The sequence below is a fragment of the Delphinapterus leucas genome, chromosome 15 (genome assembly GCF_059928025.1).
Source record: "Delphinapterus leucas isolate spDelLeu-1000000601 "Yukka" chromosome 15, BTC_Dleu_Yukka2, whole genome shotgun sequence".
NCBI lineage: Eukaryota > Metazoa > Chordata > Mammalia > Artiodactyla > Monodontidae > Delphinapterus > Delphinapterus leucas.
In genome coordinates this window covers 36,179,687-36,197,318 of record NC_143143.1, presented here as the reverse complement: position 1 = coordinate 36,197,318, position 17,632 = coordinate 36,179,687, and the positions used below count along the sequence as shown (strand labels likewise).

Below are 17,632 nucleotides of genomic sequence, written 5' to 3'. Positions count from 1 at the left end.
GGGGTTCCGGGTGGTCCCGGCCGGAGAAGTCCGTTTGGGGGTTGGGGACCGACTTACGGGCCACGCCGAACCGGGCTGTGCTTGAGGGGCGGGTCGTCCACAATGAACCCGGTCCAACCCGCTACGCTGCGCGCCCGGGATAAGAGGACCTGCAGGTCCGGGAAGGGGTGCGGCACCCCGCTGACTCGCTCGCCCTGTGCGGGGCTCCTTCCTGTGGGCGGGCTTCTGGCTCTGGCCAATCTGGGCCGCCCTGCGGAGAGCCGCGCCTCCGCCGAGCAATAGGGGTGCGCGGAGCCCTCTGACCCAGTTTAAGGGCGGCCCAGTGCCCAGACCCGCCCGGCCCCGCCTCTTTGCGCCTGTTTCCTCTCCGTTCCACCGCCTGCCTGTACAACCCCCTGCACCACAACCCTCTTTTCCACGCCCCTCTGCTCCACTCCCCCACCGTTAACAGCTTGGTGTGGTTCTTTACAACGTGACCCTGGACTTGTTTCCACATTTATGTCTTTGTTTTACAACCTGGGATTGCACTGTTTTGTTTTTGTTTTGGCCCGCTGTGTGGCTTGTGGGATCTTAGTTCCCTGATCAGGGATCAAATCGACGCCCTCTGCAGTGGAAGCGCAGAGTCTTAACCACTGGGCCGCCAGGGAAGTCCTATGCACTTTCAATACTGCTCTGCCATTCACTATTTTTTTAAATTGAACAACGTGAAGTGGAGAGCTTCCCAGGTGGGGATGCGTGGATCTGTCTCACTGTTTTAACAAGGTGCCCAGTGTTCTCTAAAATGGATGTTCCTTGACCTAATAACCAGATCCCACCATGGACCAGCTGGGTTCCTCCCCACCAACCCCAGCTGCCCTGGGGAGGATGGACCCTGGAGTGATGCACAGGGAACTCTGCGGATTCTGATGCTCAAGTGTATGTAGAAGGCTGAAGGGGGCCCTGCCTGGGCACTCCTTTGGGCCCTGTGGGTTCTTCCTCCTTCCTGTGGCCACAGAAGGGTCTTCTGTATTAGTTTCTTAGTGCTGCTGGAACAAATTACTACAAACTTAGTGGTTTAAAAAGACATAAATTATTTTACAATTCTGAAGGTCAGAGTCAAAAATAAACCTCAATGGGCTAACATCAAGGTTGTGGCAGCTCTAGTGGAGAATCTGTTTTCTTACATTTTCCAGCTGGTACATGCTGCTGGCATTCTTTGGCTCATGACCCCCTTCCATTGGCAAAGCCAGCAATGGCAGTCCAGTTTCTCACATTACATCACTCTGATCATGACTCTTTCTGTCTCTTCCATCTTTAAAGGACACTTGTGATTATATTGGCCCTACCTGGATGATCCCCTGATTTTTAAAATTTATTTATTTTATTTTTTGGCTGTGTCGCATCTTAGTTGTGGCACGCACACTCTTTGTTGCAGCAGGCTGTTTGTTGCAGCACGTGGGCTTAGTTGCCCTGCAGCATGTGGGATCCCAGTTCCCCGACCAGGGATTGAACCCACGTTCCCTGCATTGGAAGGCGGATTCTTAACCACTGGACCACCAGCGAAGTCCCTAATCTCCTGATTTTAAGGTCAGCTCCCTAGCAACCTTAATTCCCCCTTTCCATATAAGATAACATATTCACAGGTTGGGGGATTAGGATGTGGACATCTTTGGAGGTGCTGTTATTCTGTTATTCTCCCCACCATACCTTCTAGAGAGAAGGGCCTAGGCCAGGGCTCCCCACTGCCTGGGTCTAAAGGGGACACTACATTACAACTATCAGTGTATGAAGGTGCTAGTTGCTCTACATGCTTATCGACACTGGATGTTTTCAGTCTTTGGAATTTTGACCAGTTTGGGGAGTCAGCCCATTTTAAAGTTGGGGAAGCTGAGTTTCAGAGAGAGAAGCTTACTTGCCTGAGACCTCATGCAACTTTCCATTTCCAGACTTTCAGTCTAGGTTTTTTCCTCATAGCATGATTCACATGGGTGGATATTTACCCAGGTGGCTTGGAAATCATTGGCTGAATTTGGCATCTTTCATCCATCCACCGGCAGCCACGAGCAAACCTCAGGCATGGTGACCAGGGACTTAGTAGGCAGAGGCAGAGACCACGCCAATATCTTTTTTTTTTGGTTGCGTTGGGTCTTCATTGCTGCACACGGGCTTTCTCTAGTTGCAGCGAGCAGGGGCTACTCTTCCTTGCGGTGCACAAGCTTCTCATTGTGGTGGCTTCTTGTTGTGGAGCATGGGCTCTAGGTGCGTGGGCTTCAGTAGTTGCAGCACTCACGCTCAGTAGTTATGGCACACGGGCTTGGTTGCTCCGCAGCATGGGGGATCTTCCTGGACCAGGGATCGAACCCATGTCTCCTTCATTGGCAGGCGGATTCTTAACCACTGCGCCACCAGGGAAGTCCCCCCCATTATCTTTTGAGAGTCCCCGTGTCTCTCCCTAACTGGATGTGTCCTAACTGGTCTCCCTGCCTCCCCTTTTCCAGGTAGAGCGTTTTCTTCCCGGGCTCACTAAACGTCTGGGGGTGTGGGCCTGGCCTGCTTCTCTCACCTTGTCTCTCCCTGCGTCCTAGCGGAATTGGAGTCCTGGCTCTGCCCTTGACCAGCTGTGGTGGCCAGCCTTGAAGATGGCTCCCAGTGATCTCACCTCCTGGAACTCACACTCTCCTGCAGTTCCTCCTGCATGGTACCAGGGGTACCCTGTGACCCACAGACCGTGTCAGAAGTGATGCTATATCGCTTCCGAGATTAGGTTATAAAAGTCACTGCAGCTTCAATCTTGGGTGTTCTCTAGACTCATTCACTCTGGGGAAAGCCAGCTGCTGTGGCATGAAGACAGACAGCCCTGTGGAGGAGCCCCCATGATGAGGAACTGAGGCTTCCAGCAACAGCTGGGTGAATGGGCCATCTTGGAAGTGGATCCTCCAGCCTCAGTCGAGCCTTTCAGTGACAGCCTGAGCTGACAACTTGCCCACAACCTCATGAGAGACCCTGAGACAGGACCATCTAGCCAAACTGTTCCCATATTCCTTATTCACAGGAACCATGAGATCATCAATGTGTGCTGATTTATGCCTCTAAGTTTTGAGATCATTTGTTGCACAGTAGTAGATAATTAAGACTAGCTGTGTGATGTTAGGCAGGTTCTGTAGCCTCTGAACCCCGGTTTCCTCCCTTGCGCCACGAGGGTTACAGAAGTGAGTGAAACATAGGAAACAGCACAGGCCAACTGCAAGCACAGGGCCTGGTTTGCAACAAGTGCTCCACATACATGGGCCATGTGCTTAAAGCAGCCTCCCAGCCCCCTCCCAGGATGGTTACAGTCATCCTCCTGCCCCTCCCTAGGCAGAACATGACCTCACAACATCAGGCCAAGCCCTTGCACTCTTGGCCTGAGGTCACTCTCAAGCCAGCCAGGGATAGAGGCTCTGGGCAGGGAAGGGACAGATCAGAGCCATGGACCGTCCCTCTCCTTTCTCCAGCTGGGGTGCCAATGAACTGTGCTGGGCCAGGTGAGTCCATCTCCCTTCCTGCCCACTGTCCTGGGATGGGCAGCCAAACCCAGCCCATGGAGGGGGTACCCTGCCTCTCGCAAGGTGAGAGGAGCGGCCTGGTGTGACTTGGGCTTTGCACGCTGGCTGCCTTTCGGGCCCGTGAAGACTGAGAATTGTCCTTCGTTCTTCTTTCAGCTGTCCCTCCCTGCCCTGCCCCTGCTGCCTGCTCGGCTGACTTCTTCAGGGCCATGGCCTCCCCCTCTCCCCTCACCCCTTCCCCTGAAGCTGTGTGTGATCCCCTCCACCTGCTCTCCAGCAGGCTCTAGTGTCGACCACGGACGTTTTCCTCAAGCTTTGTTCACCTCCCTGTTTTTCCTTGCATAACTCAAGATCCCCATTGGCCGTGCTTTGGTGTCATAGACTCTAATTTTTAAAAAGCTAAGACTCCAGTTCATATTCTGCAACTTGCTTCTCTGCCCTTACTCTTTTTCTTTGTTAGAGCTTTGCCCTGTGCTTTTCAGCAGCTGCAGAGAATTCAGGAGGAATGTACCTAATTTACTTTACCACTCTCTTGATAAATATTTTGGTTGTTTTTCTTTTATGTTTTTTGCTTCTTATTAAAGCCATGTGGTCATAGACATCCTCACACAGCTTTACATTCACAAGTGAGACCTTCTTAGAATTTCCATGAAGAAGATATACCAATTTATTAATCATTATTTGCATCAATGTTTAAGAGGCCAAACAGCCCTAGAAAGGCTTGTAATGAAAAGCAGCAGCCCCCGCCACATAGCTCCCTACTCACAGCCCACTTACCACTGGTGTAAGTGTTCTTCCTATCATTTCTGTCCATCTTTCGAAATAATGTCTTTGTACTTTATGATTTGCTTTATCACTTGTAGTCATTATCTATTGCCTTTCTGTTAAAATAGGTGAGAATTCCGCTCTCTCATACCCCACTTCCTCTCGGGGTCCTGCCAGGGTGGAGTATAGTATTACCGGTTGAATCAGTGCATCTGTGTTATGCCTGTAATATCACTCAGTGCTGAGATGAGTGAGCTCCCTCGTGAACTGCGATTGTGCTTTCTTTCTTTTTTTTAAATTTATTTTAATATTTATTTACTTATTTTTGGCTCTGTTGGGTCTTCGGTGCTGCGCATGGGCTTTCTCTAGTTGTGGCGAGCGGGGGCTACTCTTCGTTGTGGTGCACGGGCTTCTCACTGCGGTGGCCTCTCTTATTGCAGAGCACTGGCTCTAGGCTCGCGGGCTTCAGTAGTTGTGGTGCACAGGCTTAGTTGCTCTGTGGCATGTGGGATCTTCCCGGACCAGGGATTGAACCCGTGTCCCCTGCACTGGCAGGCAGATTCTTAACCACTGTGCCACCAGGGAAGTTCTGTGTGCTTCGTTTTTGGTGTGGCTGTTTTTCTGAAGTTTTTCTCATCTGTCTGTCAGCTGCTTCTTTTTTTTTTTTCTTTTTTTTGCATTACGCGTGCCTCTCACTCTTGTGGCCTGTCCCGTTGCGGAGCACAGGCTCCGGATGCGCAGGCTCAGCGGCCATAGCTCACGGGCCCAGCCACTCCGCAGCATGTGGGATCTTCCCGGACTGGGGCACGAACCCGTGTCCCCTGCATCAGCAGACGGACTCTCAACCACTGAACCACCAGGGAAGCCCTGTCTGTCAGCTTCTTAATTCAATTTTTTAATGTGGTGAAACCTATCATAGAATCTATCATTTTCATTATTTTGGGGGAGCCCTCTGAAGCCTGCTCGCTTCCCTTGGGTCTGAGGAATCTTCGAATTTCTCCCCATTATCCATTTCAATTGCACCTTCTCCCTGGGCACTCCTGTGCCCCACTTACCTGATTTTCTTTCTTCCCCACAGGACTTATTACCTTCCAACATCCCATAAGATGTGCTTATTTATTATGGTTGCTGCCCCCCCCTGCACCCCACCGGTGGTATCAGAGTGCCACGAGGGCAGAGATTTTTGTGTTTTGTTCACCAGTGAATTGCCAATGTCTACCACAGTGCTTGGCGTGGAGGGGAGGTGCAATACATGCTTGTTGAATGGACAGTTCCTGGGACTTCTCTTTATTGCCCACCTGTGTGCTTACCCCCTCATTTGGTGGAGCTCATGCTTCAGTAACTTTCTGAGAAAGGGTGCTTGTGAGATACACACACACACACACACACATATTTTTTGGTCATGCCGCGTGGCTTGTGGGATCTTAGTTCCCTGACCAGGGATCGAACCCACATCCCCTGCATTGGAAGTGCAGAGTCTTAACCACTGGACGGCCAGGGAAGTCCCAAGATATATATTTTTAGACTCTATAGCTATATATATATTTACATTCACATTTAACGTTGTGTCTGGCAAATTTCTTCAGTTGTAAGATGGTAATAAACATTGAGTATCTCAAGGTTGTGGCGAGAAGATAAAGTGGTTAGCATTCTTTGAGGATAAATTATTATTACTTTGTGAGGATTGAAATAAATAGAAAATAAGAGTTGTTGGGAGGCAGTTGAGCCCAGTGGCCGAGAGCAGGGTGTCGGTGTTGGTCGGGGCTGGTTTTGAGTCCTGTGCTACGTAACCTAGTAACTCTGTGACCAAGAGTAACAAAGTCACTGAAGCCTTGGTTTCCTCATGTAAAGAATGGAAATGGTCGTAGTACCTATTGTTTGAGGCAAAATCCAATACACTGCTCTTAATATGCAGTAGTGGTTATTGATGTAGTATAATGTTGGATGTGGCTTGGTATGGGAGCCAGAGCAGTGTCTACCTTGGACCTGTCTTTGTGTCCCCTGAGGGTGAGAGTGTCTCACTCTCAGAGTGGGGCAGGCAAATAGCAATTTGCAGCAAAAGTCCTGAAGGGGATACCGGCATTTTGACCCAGCAATTACGTCTACTAAGAATTTATTCTAAGGGAAGAAGTAAGCGTGTGCCTGGATTGACATGCAGGGCCTTGTTCATGAGGTAGAAGTCTGGGAACCACTTCAGTGTCAGGAGGGAGCTTGATCAATACATGGATCTATAGACTCTAGGCTTCCTCCAGTGGGGTCCTCTGTAGCCCTTACAACTGAGGAAGGCAGCAATCAGATATCAGGAGAGCTAGACAGGGTACACGATGATACACTGGTAAGTGAAAACAGTGAGTATCAAAACAGCAGCAGCCTGGGCCTCCCCTGGTGGCGCAGTGGTTAAGAATTCGCCTGCCAAGGCAGGGGACACGGGTTCGATCCCTGGTCCGGGGAGATCCCACATGCCACAGAGCAACTAAGCCCGTTTGCCACAACTACTGAGCCTGTGTGCCACAACTATTGAAGCCTGAGTGCCTAGAGCCCATGCTCCGCAACAGGAGAAGCCACCGCAATGAGAAGCCTGTGCACTGCTACGAAGAGTAGCCCCTGCTCGCCGCAACTAGAGAAAGCCCATGGGCAGCAACAAAGACCCAACGCAGCCAAAAATAAATAAATGAATAAATTAAAAAAAAAAACAGTGGGAGCCTTCTGAGGGATAGGGGTTCCATTTGCCTTTTTATTAATTAATTAATTTTTGGCTGCATTGGGACTGTTGCTGGGCACGGGCTTTCTCTAGTTGGGGTGAGCGGGGGCTACTCTTTGTTGGGGTGAGCGGGGGCTACTCTTTGTTGCAGTGTGCGGGCTTCTCATTATGGTTGGTTTCTCTTTGTTGTGGAGCACGAGCTCTAGGCATGTGGGCTTCAGTAGTTGTGGCACGTGGGCTCAGTAGCTATGGCTCGTGGGCTCTAGAGCACAGGCTCAGTAGTTGTGGTGCACAGGCTTAGTTCCGCGACGTGTGGAATCTTCCCGGACCAGGGATCGAACCCGTGTCCCCTGCATTGACAGGCAGATTCTTTTTTGCTTTTTTCCAACAAAAGGTTTCATATTTATTTCTGAGTTACACAGTGAACAGTGGTGAGGAAAGATCAAAAAAAGGAGAGAGCCATTCCATTTCTCCCATCAAACACAGGCAGCTGTTCCAGACACTAGTGATGTTCTGATACAGTAAGATGCAATTGACCTTGATAGCATACATGTGTGCCACCTCATATGTGAAGCTCCTTATAGACCCAGCTTGGTTCTTCTCCAATGTCTTCTCTTGGAGTTGTACCTGATTTTATTACCAGTTTTCATTCGAATCCATTGGGGAATGGGACGATTCTGCTTTTGTTTCTTGGCCAGGAATCGCTTGATCCTGAAAGTCTTGTGAGAAGACACGGCGAGGAGCAAATTCAACCACACATAGGATGGGGGATGAGAAAAGAGCGGCAGGCGGATTCTTAACCACTGTGCCACCAGGGAAGCCCTAGACATGACAATTCCTTAATAAGAGTAAGCACCAAGTGAATGTTCGCAGCCATCAGTGCTAATCAACAATTAATTCTGGCCAGTGGGATGAAGGATTAATTTATCTTACGGTTACTTCTCTGTATTGTCTAAATCATTATTTTAAAAAGTGAACATGTATTTCTTTTGGAAATAGAAAAAAAGTTATTTTAAAATATGCAAACCTTCAGGTAACAAGGCGATTCTAATTTTGTTTGAAACAACATCATCTTAGAACAAAGTGAATGAATGTACTTAATGCCACTGAACTCCAAAATGGTTAAGGTGGTAAATTTTATGTGTATTTTACCACAATTTAAAACAACAATATCATCGTCATCAACAACAATAACAACTACCAAAAAATTTAACATCATCATCGTCAACAACAACAGCTCCAAAAAAATTTATAAGCAGAGTAGAAAGTTCTTAAGGTGTCCCTGGGACTATTAGCAGTGATGAGATGGGATTGTTTCCTGCCTTCTAGCTATGGCTTTAAAGCCTAGATTTCCTTCCGCGAACACTTCTTAGTTTTGCAACTAGTGAAGTTGCTCCTCTCGATGTTTACTCAGAGCCCCGCTCCGGAGTCGAAGCTGCACGGTTGGAGCCCAGCCCCACTCCCGCCTCGGGGCCGACCCCAGCGAGCCTCAGTTTTCCTGTCTGGCAGCCGGGATGACAGCTCGCCCGGTCCCGCGCCCGGCCCCGCCCCGCGGCCCTGGGATTGGCTCGCGCGGGGCTCTCCCCAAACCCCCCGCGCCCGAGGCGGGGCCGAGCCTCTCCCGCCTGCCGGGCCCCAACCCGGAAATGCAGCTCGGAGGCGCCGGCGGGGCTGGCCAGGGCAGCGGCAGAGCGACGGCGAGTGTGACCAATGGGCGCCGGCAGTGGCGGCGGCGTGGCGGAAGTCCCGCCTGGCGTCGCGCGGGGGCGGGGCGGCTCTGGGGGCGGCAGGCCGCGGGGCGGGCGCAGGATGCGGGCGGCCATTGCTGGGGCTCCGCTGCGGGGAGGAGGACGCTGAGGAGGCGCCGAGTCGCGCAGCGCTGCGGGGGAGTCGCCGTGCAGGCGCGGGGCCCATGGCCAGGACCACCAGCCAGCTGGTGAGTGCGCGGCAGCCGCCCGGGTGCGCCGGCCCGTCACCCCGCCAAGCGCGGCGGTTGCCGGGGCCCGGCGGGGCGGCCCGCGGTCCCGGGGGCCGGGCGGCGCCTCACCTGCGGCGAGCGGCCGGACCTGGGACCGTGGGCGCCGTGGGGGCGCCGCTTGGCTGCTGCAGGAAGCCCTGGCCAGGGTGAGGCGGGCGCCGGCCCGGCGGGGGCGCTGACAGGCGCGCGGAGGGCGGGGGAGGCCGGGGAGGTGTCACCGGCCCGTCGCGGTGGAAGTGCTTGGAAAGTTTGTTTTCGGCGCGGCGCGGCCTGAGTCAGGCCTCCGGGGTTACCTTTCGTTCTTTCTGCAGAGGAACCGCCTCGGGCCTTCACCTGGGACGGGGTCCCTGTGCCTCCGCTCGCAGCGAAAGCGGGACGTGCGAGTTCTTGCTCGAAGCACCTGATGCTCGGGTCCCTCCGAATTCTCGGTTGGGGTGGAGTCTGATGCACTCGATATGCTCCTTTCCCGGCCCGGTGGGGCGGCGTTTCGGTGCTTTTCATGCCTTGGGGCTCCGCTCCGGCACCGGCATTGGTGTGATGGGAAGCCTCCTCGAGGCCGGGCTTGAAACCACCACCGCGGGCAAGTGAGCCTGACCGGGCGGAGGGATTTTAGGGGGAAGGAAAGAGATAAAGCACTTGTTGGGTTAAATGTTTTGTTGCAAGTATCGTTAGTGTTTCTGTGTTTTCTCTCTGTTGTTAAAAGTATCCCTAGTGTTTTTATGTTTGCCCTCGGTTAAGTTCGGGAGTCTTGGGAAGATGGTTTAAGGATTTATACCTTGTATGCGAATGTGAAGAATGGAGGAATATCGAGACCGCTTGCAAAGTCTGGTTCAAAAGCCAAATCCCTTAAATGAGGGAAGACCCAAGAAATTTACATTACCCCTTATTTTCCATGGTAGCGGCTGTTAATCTTTCTGAGGGGTCATGGGCCCTTTTGAGAGCCTGACGCAAGATCTGAGTCCCCTCCTGAGAAAACGGCACGGCTTTACTGAATTTTGTAGTTACTTCAGGAGGCTCTTGATCCTTCTGGAGCTGGTCCATGGACTTGAGGTTGAGAACTCTGGTTTGTAGAGATGGGTGATACTCTGAAGTCTGAGAGGAGGAGGACCTGTTCAGTTGAGAAAAATGGTGAAAGGCCAAGGGATGCCTTTGACTCTTGCGACATGTGTGGCTGTACCGCGGGGTGCCTGGGCTAACGCGCAAAAACACGAGTTAGGCTGTTTGGCGGACCTCAGTGGCGGCTGGGGCCGACAGTGATCATGGAAGTTTGTAAGACGAACTTTCACACAGTGATGCTGTTGCAGTACAAGGTGTGCGCTCTGATGGCGTACAGGGGAAGAGGAAAAGAGCATATCGTGTCATAGTCTTGGAGGTTCCATGTGATGGACACTTGACGTCTGGAGCTTCTTTGCAGAAGGCAGCTTTTTAGTACAAAAAGACTGGAATCCAGTGAGAAGAAATGAATTACAGAATACAGGATGGGCCTCCCCATCAGGAAGTGAGAGGAACTAGGCTTTTGTGTTTTCATCAGCTACATTTGTCCACATGTATGTGAGAATATGCTGTATTTCCCATCAGTAACGGCAAAGATGCCCCCAGTAGTGGATTTTTCATCTGGGGACAGATAGATTTGCACTGTTCAAGTGAGTTTGCACCTGGATTTTTAAGGTGGCACTTTAGGAGAGGCCCCGTCCCAATTACTTTCCCTCTTCTTTACATGTGTACAGCCAGCGGGGGAGCAGTATGAGTTGGGAAGTCGGGAAATGGCCCAGCCCAGTTTGGTACTACGGTGAGCCAGAGGCTGTCAGAACCATTTATTGAGCACTTACTTCAAGGCAGGCACTTTGCAAGATAGCTCACACTGTGTTGCTTGACTTCTGTCAAAAGTGTTGTGAGATAGGTGTCGCTCCCATTTTACAGGTGCAGAAACTTCAGCTTCCACAGTGCAGAGAGGTTAAGTACCCGCCTAATACATAGAGTGCAGTTTGAACCCACGTCTGAGCGATGGCAGAGGCCTGGGTGCCACCCTGCCCCTCCTGGGAGGGGTGCCCTGAGGGAGGGGTCGCAGCCCTCTGTCTGGGGAAGTCCTCAGTACCACTGCCCAGGACGTCTTCCTGGGGGTTGTGCGTGTCCTCGGACTGCCGTGTGGGAGGCAGGAGGGACATCTTCTCTTGGAAGGACAGCACGCTTAGCTATTTCTTTGGGCAGATGGCTGAACTCTGTGACCCCTGGAGCCTGTTTCAGCCTCACACTGTCAGAAAGCAGCTGTTTGGAAAGAGTCTTTGGTCCCTCCTTATTTGAGGGCTGATATTCTGAATGGGTGAGGTTTGGAATCCTTGCTTCTTAAAAAATTGTGCAACGATTTTGTTAAAGGTAAAACTGTTGATTAGGGAGAGTGGTTCCTTGCACACTCTAGGGTGGCTTTTGCAAGGGTGACTGCATCTGTGTGGGAAACCAGTGGGGAAGGCAGAGAACATGGAAAGAAGTGGGTTCTGATTTTCACACACCCTTTTGGGGAGCTTCTCATGTGGCCTCATGCAGTGTGATGTATTTGTGACACCCCTACAGCACTTACTGAGCTGAGTCAAGAGGTGGCAAGGTGAGGTCCCTATACTAATAAAAGGTGGAAGTGTAGGTTTGTTCTACTCTTCTGACATGCATTTTATAAGAAGGATCACAGCAGCAGCTTGTGGTGATATGGGACCTGAAAAGAGGCCTTGGGCAGCTCTTCAAAGCAGGACTTGGCCTCTAGGCTGCCCTTTTTTTTTTTTTTTAAGATATGTAAGATATATTTATATAATGATAAGTGTAATGGAGAACATACTACAGGATAATGGGTTACAATGACGGGGGTGGGGGGTGGGGTGGACTGGCGGTGGCACTTGAGACTTGAGTCAGTATACACAGTCTAGGCTGCCTTTAGCACACGTTTGGGGAGGAGGAAAAGGCAGCTCCTGGGTGGGTCCCCCTCTTCAATCTGTGCCCTTGTCTGATGAGCCACCTAACGCGGGGTTTGGGTGCACGTAGGGCAAGTGTGTAATGAACTGGGAAGCGCTGCAGAAATGAGGGGGCGAACAAAGTTGGTCCCTTCTGAGTTGATGGTGTGAGGAAATCCTCCACTGGCCCTACACTTTGTCCCTTCCTGAGAAGTATCTTCTGTGGAGATGGACTTTGATGGAATCCCACGTGATACTTCACTTCTGTGACTATGGAGCAAGGAGCCACTGCTGAGGAACACTTGATGCAGAAATGACTCCCTCAGCAGGTGTGAGGGTTGGGGCCAACGTGTGCTTGCTCTGCGCCTGCCTTGTGATGACAGCTGGCCATAGGGGTGTGGAGCAGTTGTTTTGAAGGTAGGTTCAAAGGGCAGATCGCCGGGGAGGAAGTGCTGGTGTGGAAACTGTAAGTTTTGGACATGTGTTGTTAAGGCCTTTTCAGTAGTGCATTCTTCCGTAACTGGATTGCGTTGTTCACTGTGATACCAAACCCTTTAAAAAAAATAACTTCAATATTGAGAACCAGTCGTGTATCCAGTCTCTAGATGAAACAACAGGCAGAGGGCATTTTCTCAAGAGCAGTGGGGGACATGTTCTGATGATGATGTCTTAGAGGAGAAAGGCCTGTTGGGTTCATGGTGGTTCTTGCGGGGGGGGGGGGTCTGTTTTCTGTGCTCGACGCTGGTTGCATTTATATAGTTGCATGAAGTCTGCTTCCATCATCTTGGTCTAGAAAATTTAAAATGGAATTTTATTATTTGGCTACACCACATGGCATGCGGGATCTTAGTTCCCCGACCAGGGATTGAACCCGTGCCCCCTGCAGTGGAAGTGCAGAGTCTTAACCATTGGACCGCCAGGGAAGTCCCTAAAATGGAATTTTTATCCCAAGAAATTCCAAGTTGTTTTGAATGTGTTAAGAGAGAGAGAGTTCATTATAAAGCGTTTACATTTGTGGGCTTCAAATCCCTTATCAGAGCAACTGATTCAGGTTTCTTTTTAAATAGTTGGATTACACATAGGCTCACAGAAGCGAGAACTGAACAGCACTGCAAACTCTGTGTGTGAAAAAGAGGGACAAATCTGACCTTAGCAGCTCATGACTGGGTGCATGGCCCACAGAAGAACAAACAAGTGTGGTTTCCATCTGTAGTGTAGTTGAGGGGCCTGAGGAAGGTGGGCACATAGTTCCTGGTGGCCTGGTGACCTCCTCTATCCTACAGATAGGATTGTGTGCCCTCTGTACCAGCCACTTGCAGCCTTCGAAATATTTAAAGATGTGGTTTGAAGGTATGTCTGGAGGTCCCTGTCTTCCGCCTGTTTATGGAGCTGGTGGCAGGTCTGCCCACACTGGAGAGGGCTGATGAGAGGCTGTGTGTGTGTCTCTCTCGGCAGTATTTCGGGCAGAATTCATCCGGGTAAAAGCTTATTTAACAATGAATTCATTGTTAAAGTCTCATTCTTCAACCTGTTTTTCTTTTTTGGAATTAATTTTACTGCAGCAGGAGTTGTATCTCAAAGTGACAGCCTAATATTGGATCCTGTCAAAGATGGTTGATAAGATTCGCTGGGAGGCTTGAAGTCGCATTGAAGTTCTCCTTAGTGCTTTGACCTGCAGTGGAAACCTGTGGGAAAAGGGGCTTGGAGTTAACTTTTCTATCTTCCCTCCCTGTTTCTGGAAGATTTGGGAAGACAGGGGCTGCTGTGGACCTGGGAACTCTGCCCCGTCCAGGGGAAGAAGGTTTACCTTGCAGACCTTGCTCTTGCACCGGGTCTGAAATGCAGTCGGTTCTTGTGCTGGATGGTGGCGTGGCTGTGGACACCCTCCTGCAGTGAAGGAAGTAGTTATGTCTGGAGGGGGATGGCCGCACTGCGTGCTCATCACACGCTCTCGCTTGTGGGGCTGAAAACATTGACACGCTTTCTTCCTAGTTTTCCCTTTCTTGGTGAGGCAGTGAGTTGCTGGTGGGGGTCCCCAAATTCCAATGCTCCTGTGACTTCCCCTGCTTTTCTTGGCTTGTCACTTAGCTCCTCCTCCGCGAGCGTCCCTCAGTTGCCCGTGCCATGTGGCCTCTCTTCCCAGCCTATAAAGCCCAGGACAGTGTCCAGGATGTTCTCGGCTGCCAGGTTCTCCTCTTTAGGCCCTTCCTCTTTGCCTGAAGAAATTCCCCTCAGTGGAAACACACTGGCATCCCCACCCCCTGGCTGTGAAGGCTTTTCTGGCCAATCAGCTTCTTTGTGTCCCCTGCTACCGCCCTTTGGTCTGCATCAGCTTTTGTTATATATTCAATGTTCTGTTTCTCTAAAACAGGTTTTGTACCTTGTTATGTATATATCTCTCTAAACTTGGAGTCTAGATGGTTTCTGTTACTCTTTTTCACGGTTTCTCTTCATGGTTCTCATACCCAGCATATTTGTGACAAGCCTGTCTTACCATTTTTGCTATTTATTAACGAAGACATCTCTGAATCCTGCATGTGTGTTCTGACTCCCTGTGTTCAGAGCTGTATGTGTTTGAGGGATGGAGGGTCTCATCATAAACTGTTTGTTGCTTAATATGAAAGTATTCCAAACTAGAAAGAAGTCATATGGTTAAAAACATGGTCCCATGTACCATTTCTTCATTGTCTAAGGAAATATAATTCAAACAAGGGATGGCTCTTTTTTCTCTCTATATATTATACCACCTACCCTTTTACCACCTTTCAACCCTTGAAAGGTTGTATTTGAAAGCCATTGGTTCCTTTTTATACTACAGTCCTTCCTGGGAAGTTTTGGTGATCAAATGTCAGGTTAAATCTGGATTAGTAAGTGTTGGTGTCAGGCATATAGTATTCTGGGCTGAGGCTCTCCAAGTTGGCACTGCTGCCCTGCTGTGCCAACAGGCAGGGGTGAGCCCTGCCATGGACAACTGTCCTCATGTGGTCAGACCCTGAGTATCTAACCTGTAGAAGAGCCAGTGTTGGCTTTGTGGACCCTGCAGGTGGGCCCTGAGGATCAGGATGACCCTAGCAGATTCTCTGACCAGAAGCCAAGCTGCTTTCTCCTCATGACGGAAGCAGCCACCCTGCTCTGCGGTCCCTTTGGCACACCTCTCTTTGCTGCTTTGGAAAGGTCAGAGACAGCTTTTCCCAGCTCTTGGCTTTGCTCTAATTTCTAAGAGCGTCCTGTCTTAAGAGGAGCACATGCTCTGTGGGTGTGTGCAGTGCCACAGCTGTGCCCCTGGCTGTGAGGGGCTCTACCTTCCTGAGATGGTTGTGCGGCTGGTGGTCCTGGGGGATCCCAACACTCAGTGTCTGAGCAGCCCACCTTGTCTTGGGTTTTCCTGCCATGCACCTGTGCACGGATGTGGGGTGAACGAGTGTGAGTGAGAGAGCCACCAACCTAGGAGGAGGGCGGGAGTGGATGGGAACTTCAGACCTAAGTGTGTGCCAGCACTGGCCGTGAGCAGTGCTTCTCCTATGGGAAATGGTGGGAACAGCCCAGTCTTTGGGAAAATTGCCCGAATACTGGCTCTGCTCAGGCATGTTCTTAGGAAAGTCTGATCTGTAGCAGCTAGGCCCTGGGGAAGCAGGTAAGTTAGCAAGCCAGGAAGCTTGATAACTGCTCATTTCTGGGGTCCTGTCATTATTAACCGGCTTCCTTCCTAGAGGGTGAGCCCTTAGCCATTCTGCATTTTTCTCTCAGAGTGGCCTGTGGCTTAGCCTGGACTGGAGACTGAGAGAATAAACTGTTTCCTCAGTGCACAGTCTCAGAAGCTCAGCCCATACTACTCTCTTTTTCCACTGTTAACTCATTTTTTTCTTCCTGCAGTTTGGCATTTTTCTTTCATGGGTTTTTTTCATTGGTCAAAATTATAGTCTGCTGATTGTATGTACATAGTTGTTATCAGATAGTTTTAAAATTGTGCATCTAAATATAGATTTTATTTGCGAATACATTTATTTTCATTCCTAGAAAAACAAAACTCATACAATCTAAGTGCTTTTTTTTTTTTTTTTAAATCTTAGAAAACTCTTTTACCCAGAAGCACTGGCACTGAGCTTTGTGTTTCGGAGGGGGGTGGGTGGTGGGTGGGTGAGGATGGTCAGGTGGTGAGTTAGGAGAATAGGCATCAACAGAACAGGGCTCCATGCTCATGCCCTGAAGGAATCCTTGGGTGAAAAGGACCTGATGTGCAGCTTAGTGGGTGGGGGGCAGCCTACGTGCACGCTCTCACCCCTCTGTGACTCCCTTAACCATGACCCCGCTTCAGGGGCTGAGGGGAAATGGTTAGCAGTGCGGCCAGAAGGGAGGGCAGTGCTCTGCCAGGAGTGGGTGGCTGGCCTTTGTAGGGCTGCTGCAGTGAGGAACACAGAAGAACCTGGCCCCAGGGTGTACCGAGCAGGGGGGCTTTCCTGGCAGGGGCAGCCGGGAGGACAGGGGAGCAGGGAAGTGGCTGACTGTGGAGGAAGTTCAAGGAGGGAGCGCCGTTTTGTGTGCTGGGAAGACCAGGTGGCTGTGCTTGCCTAGTGCTTTCTCTGGGAGACCTGCTGTGCTTTCAAACACGGATGTCTTTTGGACAGTGCATGATGAAGGTGGTGGTATTTGGAAATTTATACTGAATTTATTCAGTGTCAGGTTTTTTTCCTTTCCTTTCAAGTGTATTATTTTCCTTTAGTAGCCCTATATTTTTCAAATTAGTATTCAGTATGGACTCTGAGTCAAGTTGTTTTTTGTTGTTGTTGTTTTCGTTTTGTTTTTGGCCGCGCTGCACTGCTTGCCTGAACAGGGATCGAACCCGTGCCCCCTGCAGTGGAATCGCAGAGTCCTAACCACTGGACCACCAGGGAATTCCCCTGAGTCAGGTTTTTAATGACACAGGATGTTTTCAGATCCTTTAAGTTTGCTTGAAGCTATCAAAATAGCCTCCAAACAAACTTATTTTTAAAATAAACTTGAGGGACTTCCCTGGTGGTCCAGTGGGTAAGACTCCATGCTCCCAATGCAGGAGGCCCGGTTTCGATCCCTGGCCAGGGAACTAGATCCTGCATGTCACAACTAAGAGTCTGCATGCTGCGACTAAACGCGCCGCAACGAAGATTGCGCGTGCCGCAACTACGACCTGGAGCAGCCAAAATAAATAAATAAATATTAAAAAAATAAAATAAACTTGATTTTTGGAATAACTTTAGATACATAGAAAGGTTGCAAACACAACACAGAATTCCCATAATACCCATCATCCCACTTCCCCAATGTTAACATCTATACAACCCTGCCACATCTGTCAAAACTAAGACTTCAACATTGGTGCCACACTATTTACTGTACTGCAAACCTATTGGGATTTCCTCAGTTTCCCCCCAATGTCCTCTTCTGTTGCAGGGTCCCATCCAGGGTACCACATTGCATTTGGTTGTCGGGTCTCCTTGGTCTCCTCTGCTCTATGACAGTTTCTCAGTCTTTCCTTGTTTGTCATGAACTTGATGCTTTTGAAGAGTACTGGTCAGGTATTTCATAGACTGTCCCTCAGTTTGGGTTTGTCTGATGTCTTTTGTTGATGAAACTGGGGTTATGGACTCAGGAAGAATCCCAAGGAAGTTGGGTGCCCCTAGTGCATATATCAGGAGTGCCTGATGTCCACATGACTTATCACTGGAAAGATGAAACAAGATTAGTTCTGATT

At 50.2% G+C, this 17,632-nt stretch overlaps 1 protein-coding gene and 1 pseudogene across 4 annotated transcripts in view; one reads left to right on the top strand and one right to left on the bottom strand.

The window, feature by feature from the left end:
* Positions 1-7,254: 7,254 nt before the first annotated feature.
* On the bottom strand, positions 7,255-8,376 carry LOC111185005 (large ribosomal subunit protein eL39 pseudogene; annotated as a pseudogene).
* A 414-nt stretch (positions 8,377-8,790) lies between these two features.
* PDPK1 (3-phosphoinositide dependent protein kinase 1) overlaps positions 8,791-17,632 on the top strand; it is a 71,408-nt gene continuing 62,566 nt past the window's right edge. For all 4 annotated transcript variants that reach the window (XR_016387843.1, XM_022594592.2, XM_022594590.2 and 1 more), the window contains exon 1: positions 8,791-8,926. Coding sequence is in view for 2 of the 4 variants with exons in the window: in XM_022594592.2 (XP_022450300.2) it covers positions 8,903-8,926 (24 nt within the window). In the remaining 2 variants the exon portion in view is untranslated. The remainder of the gene's footprint in view (positions 8,927-17,632) is intronic.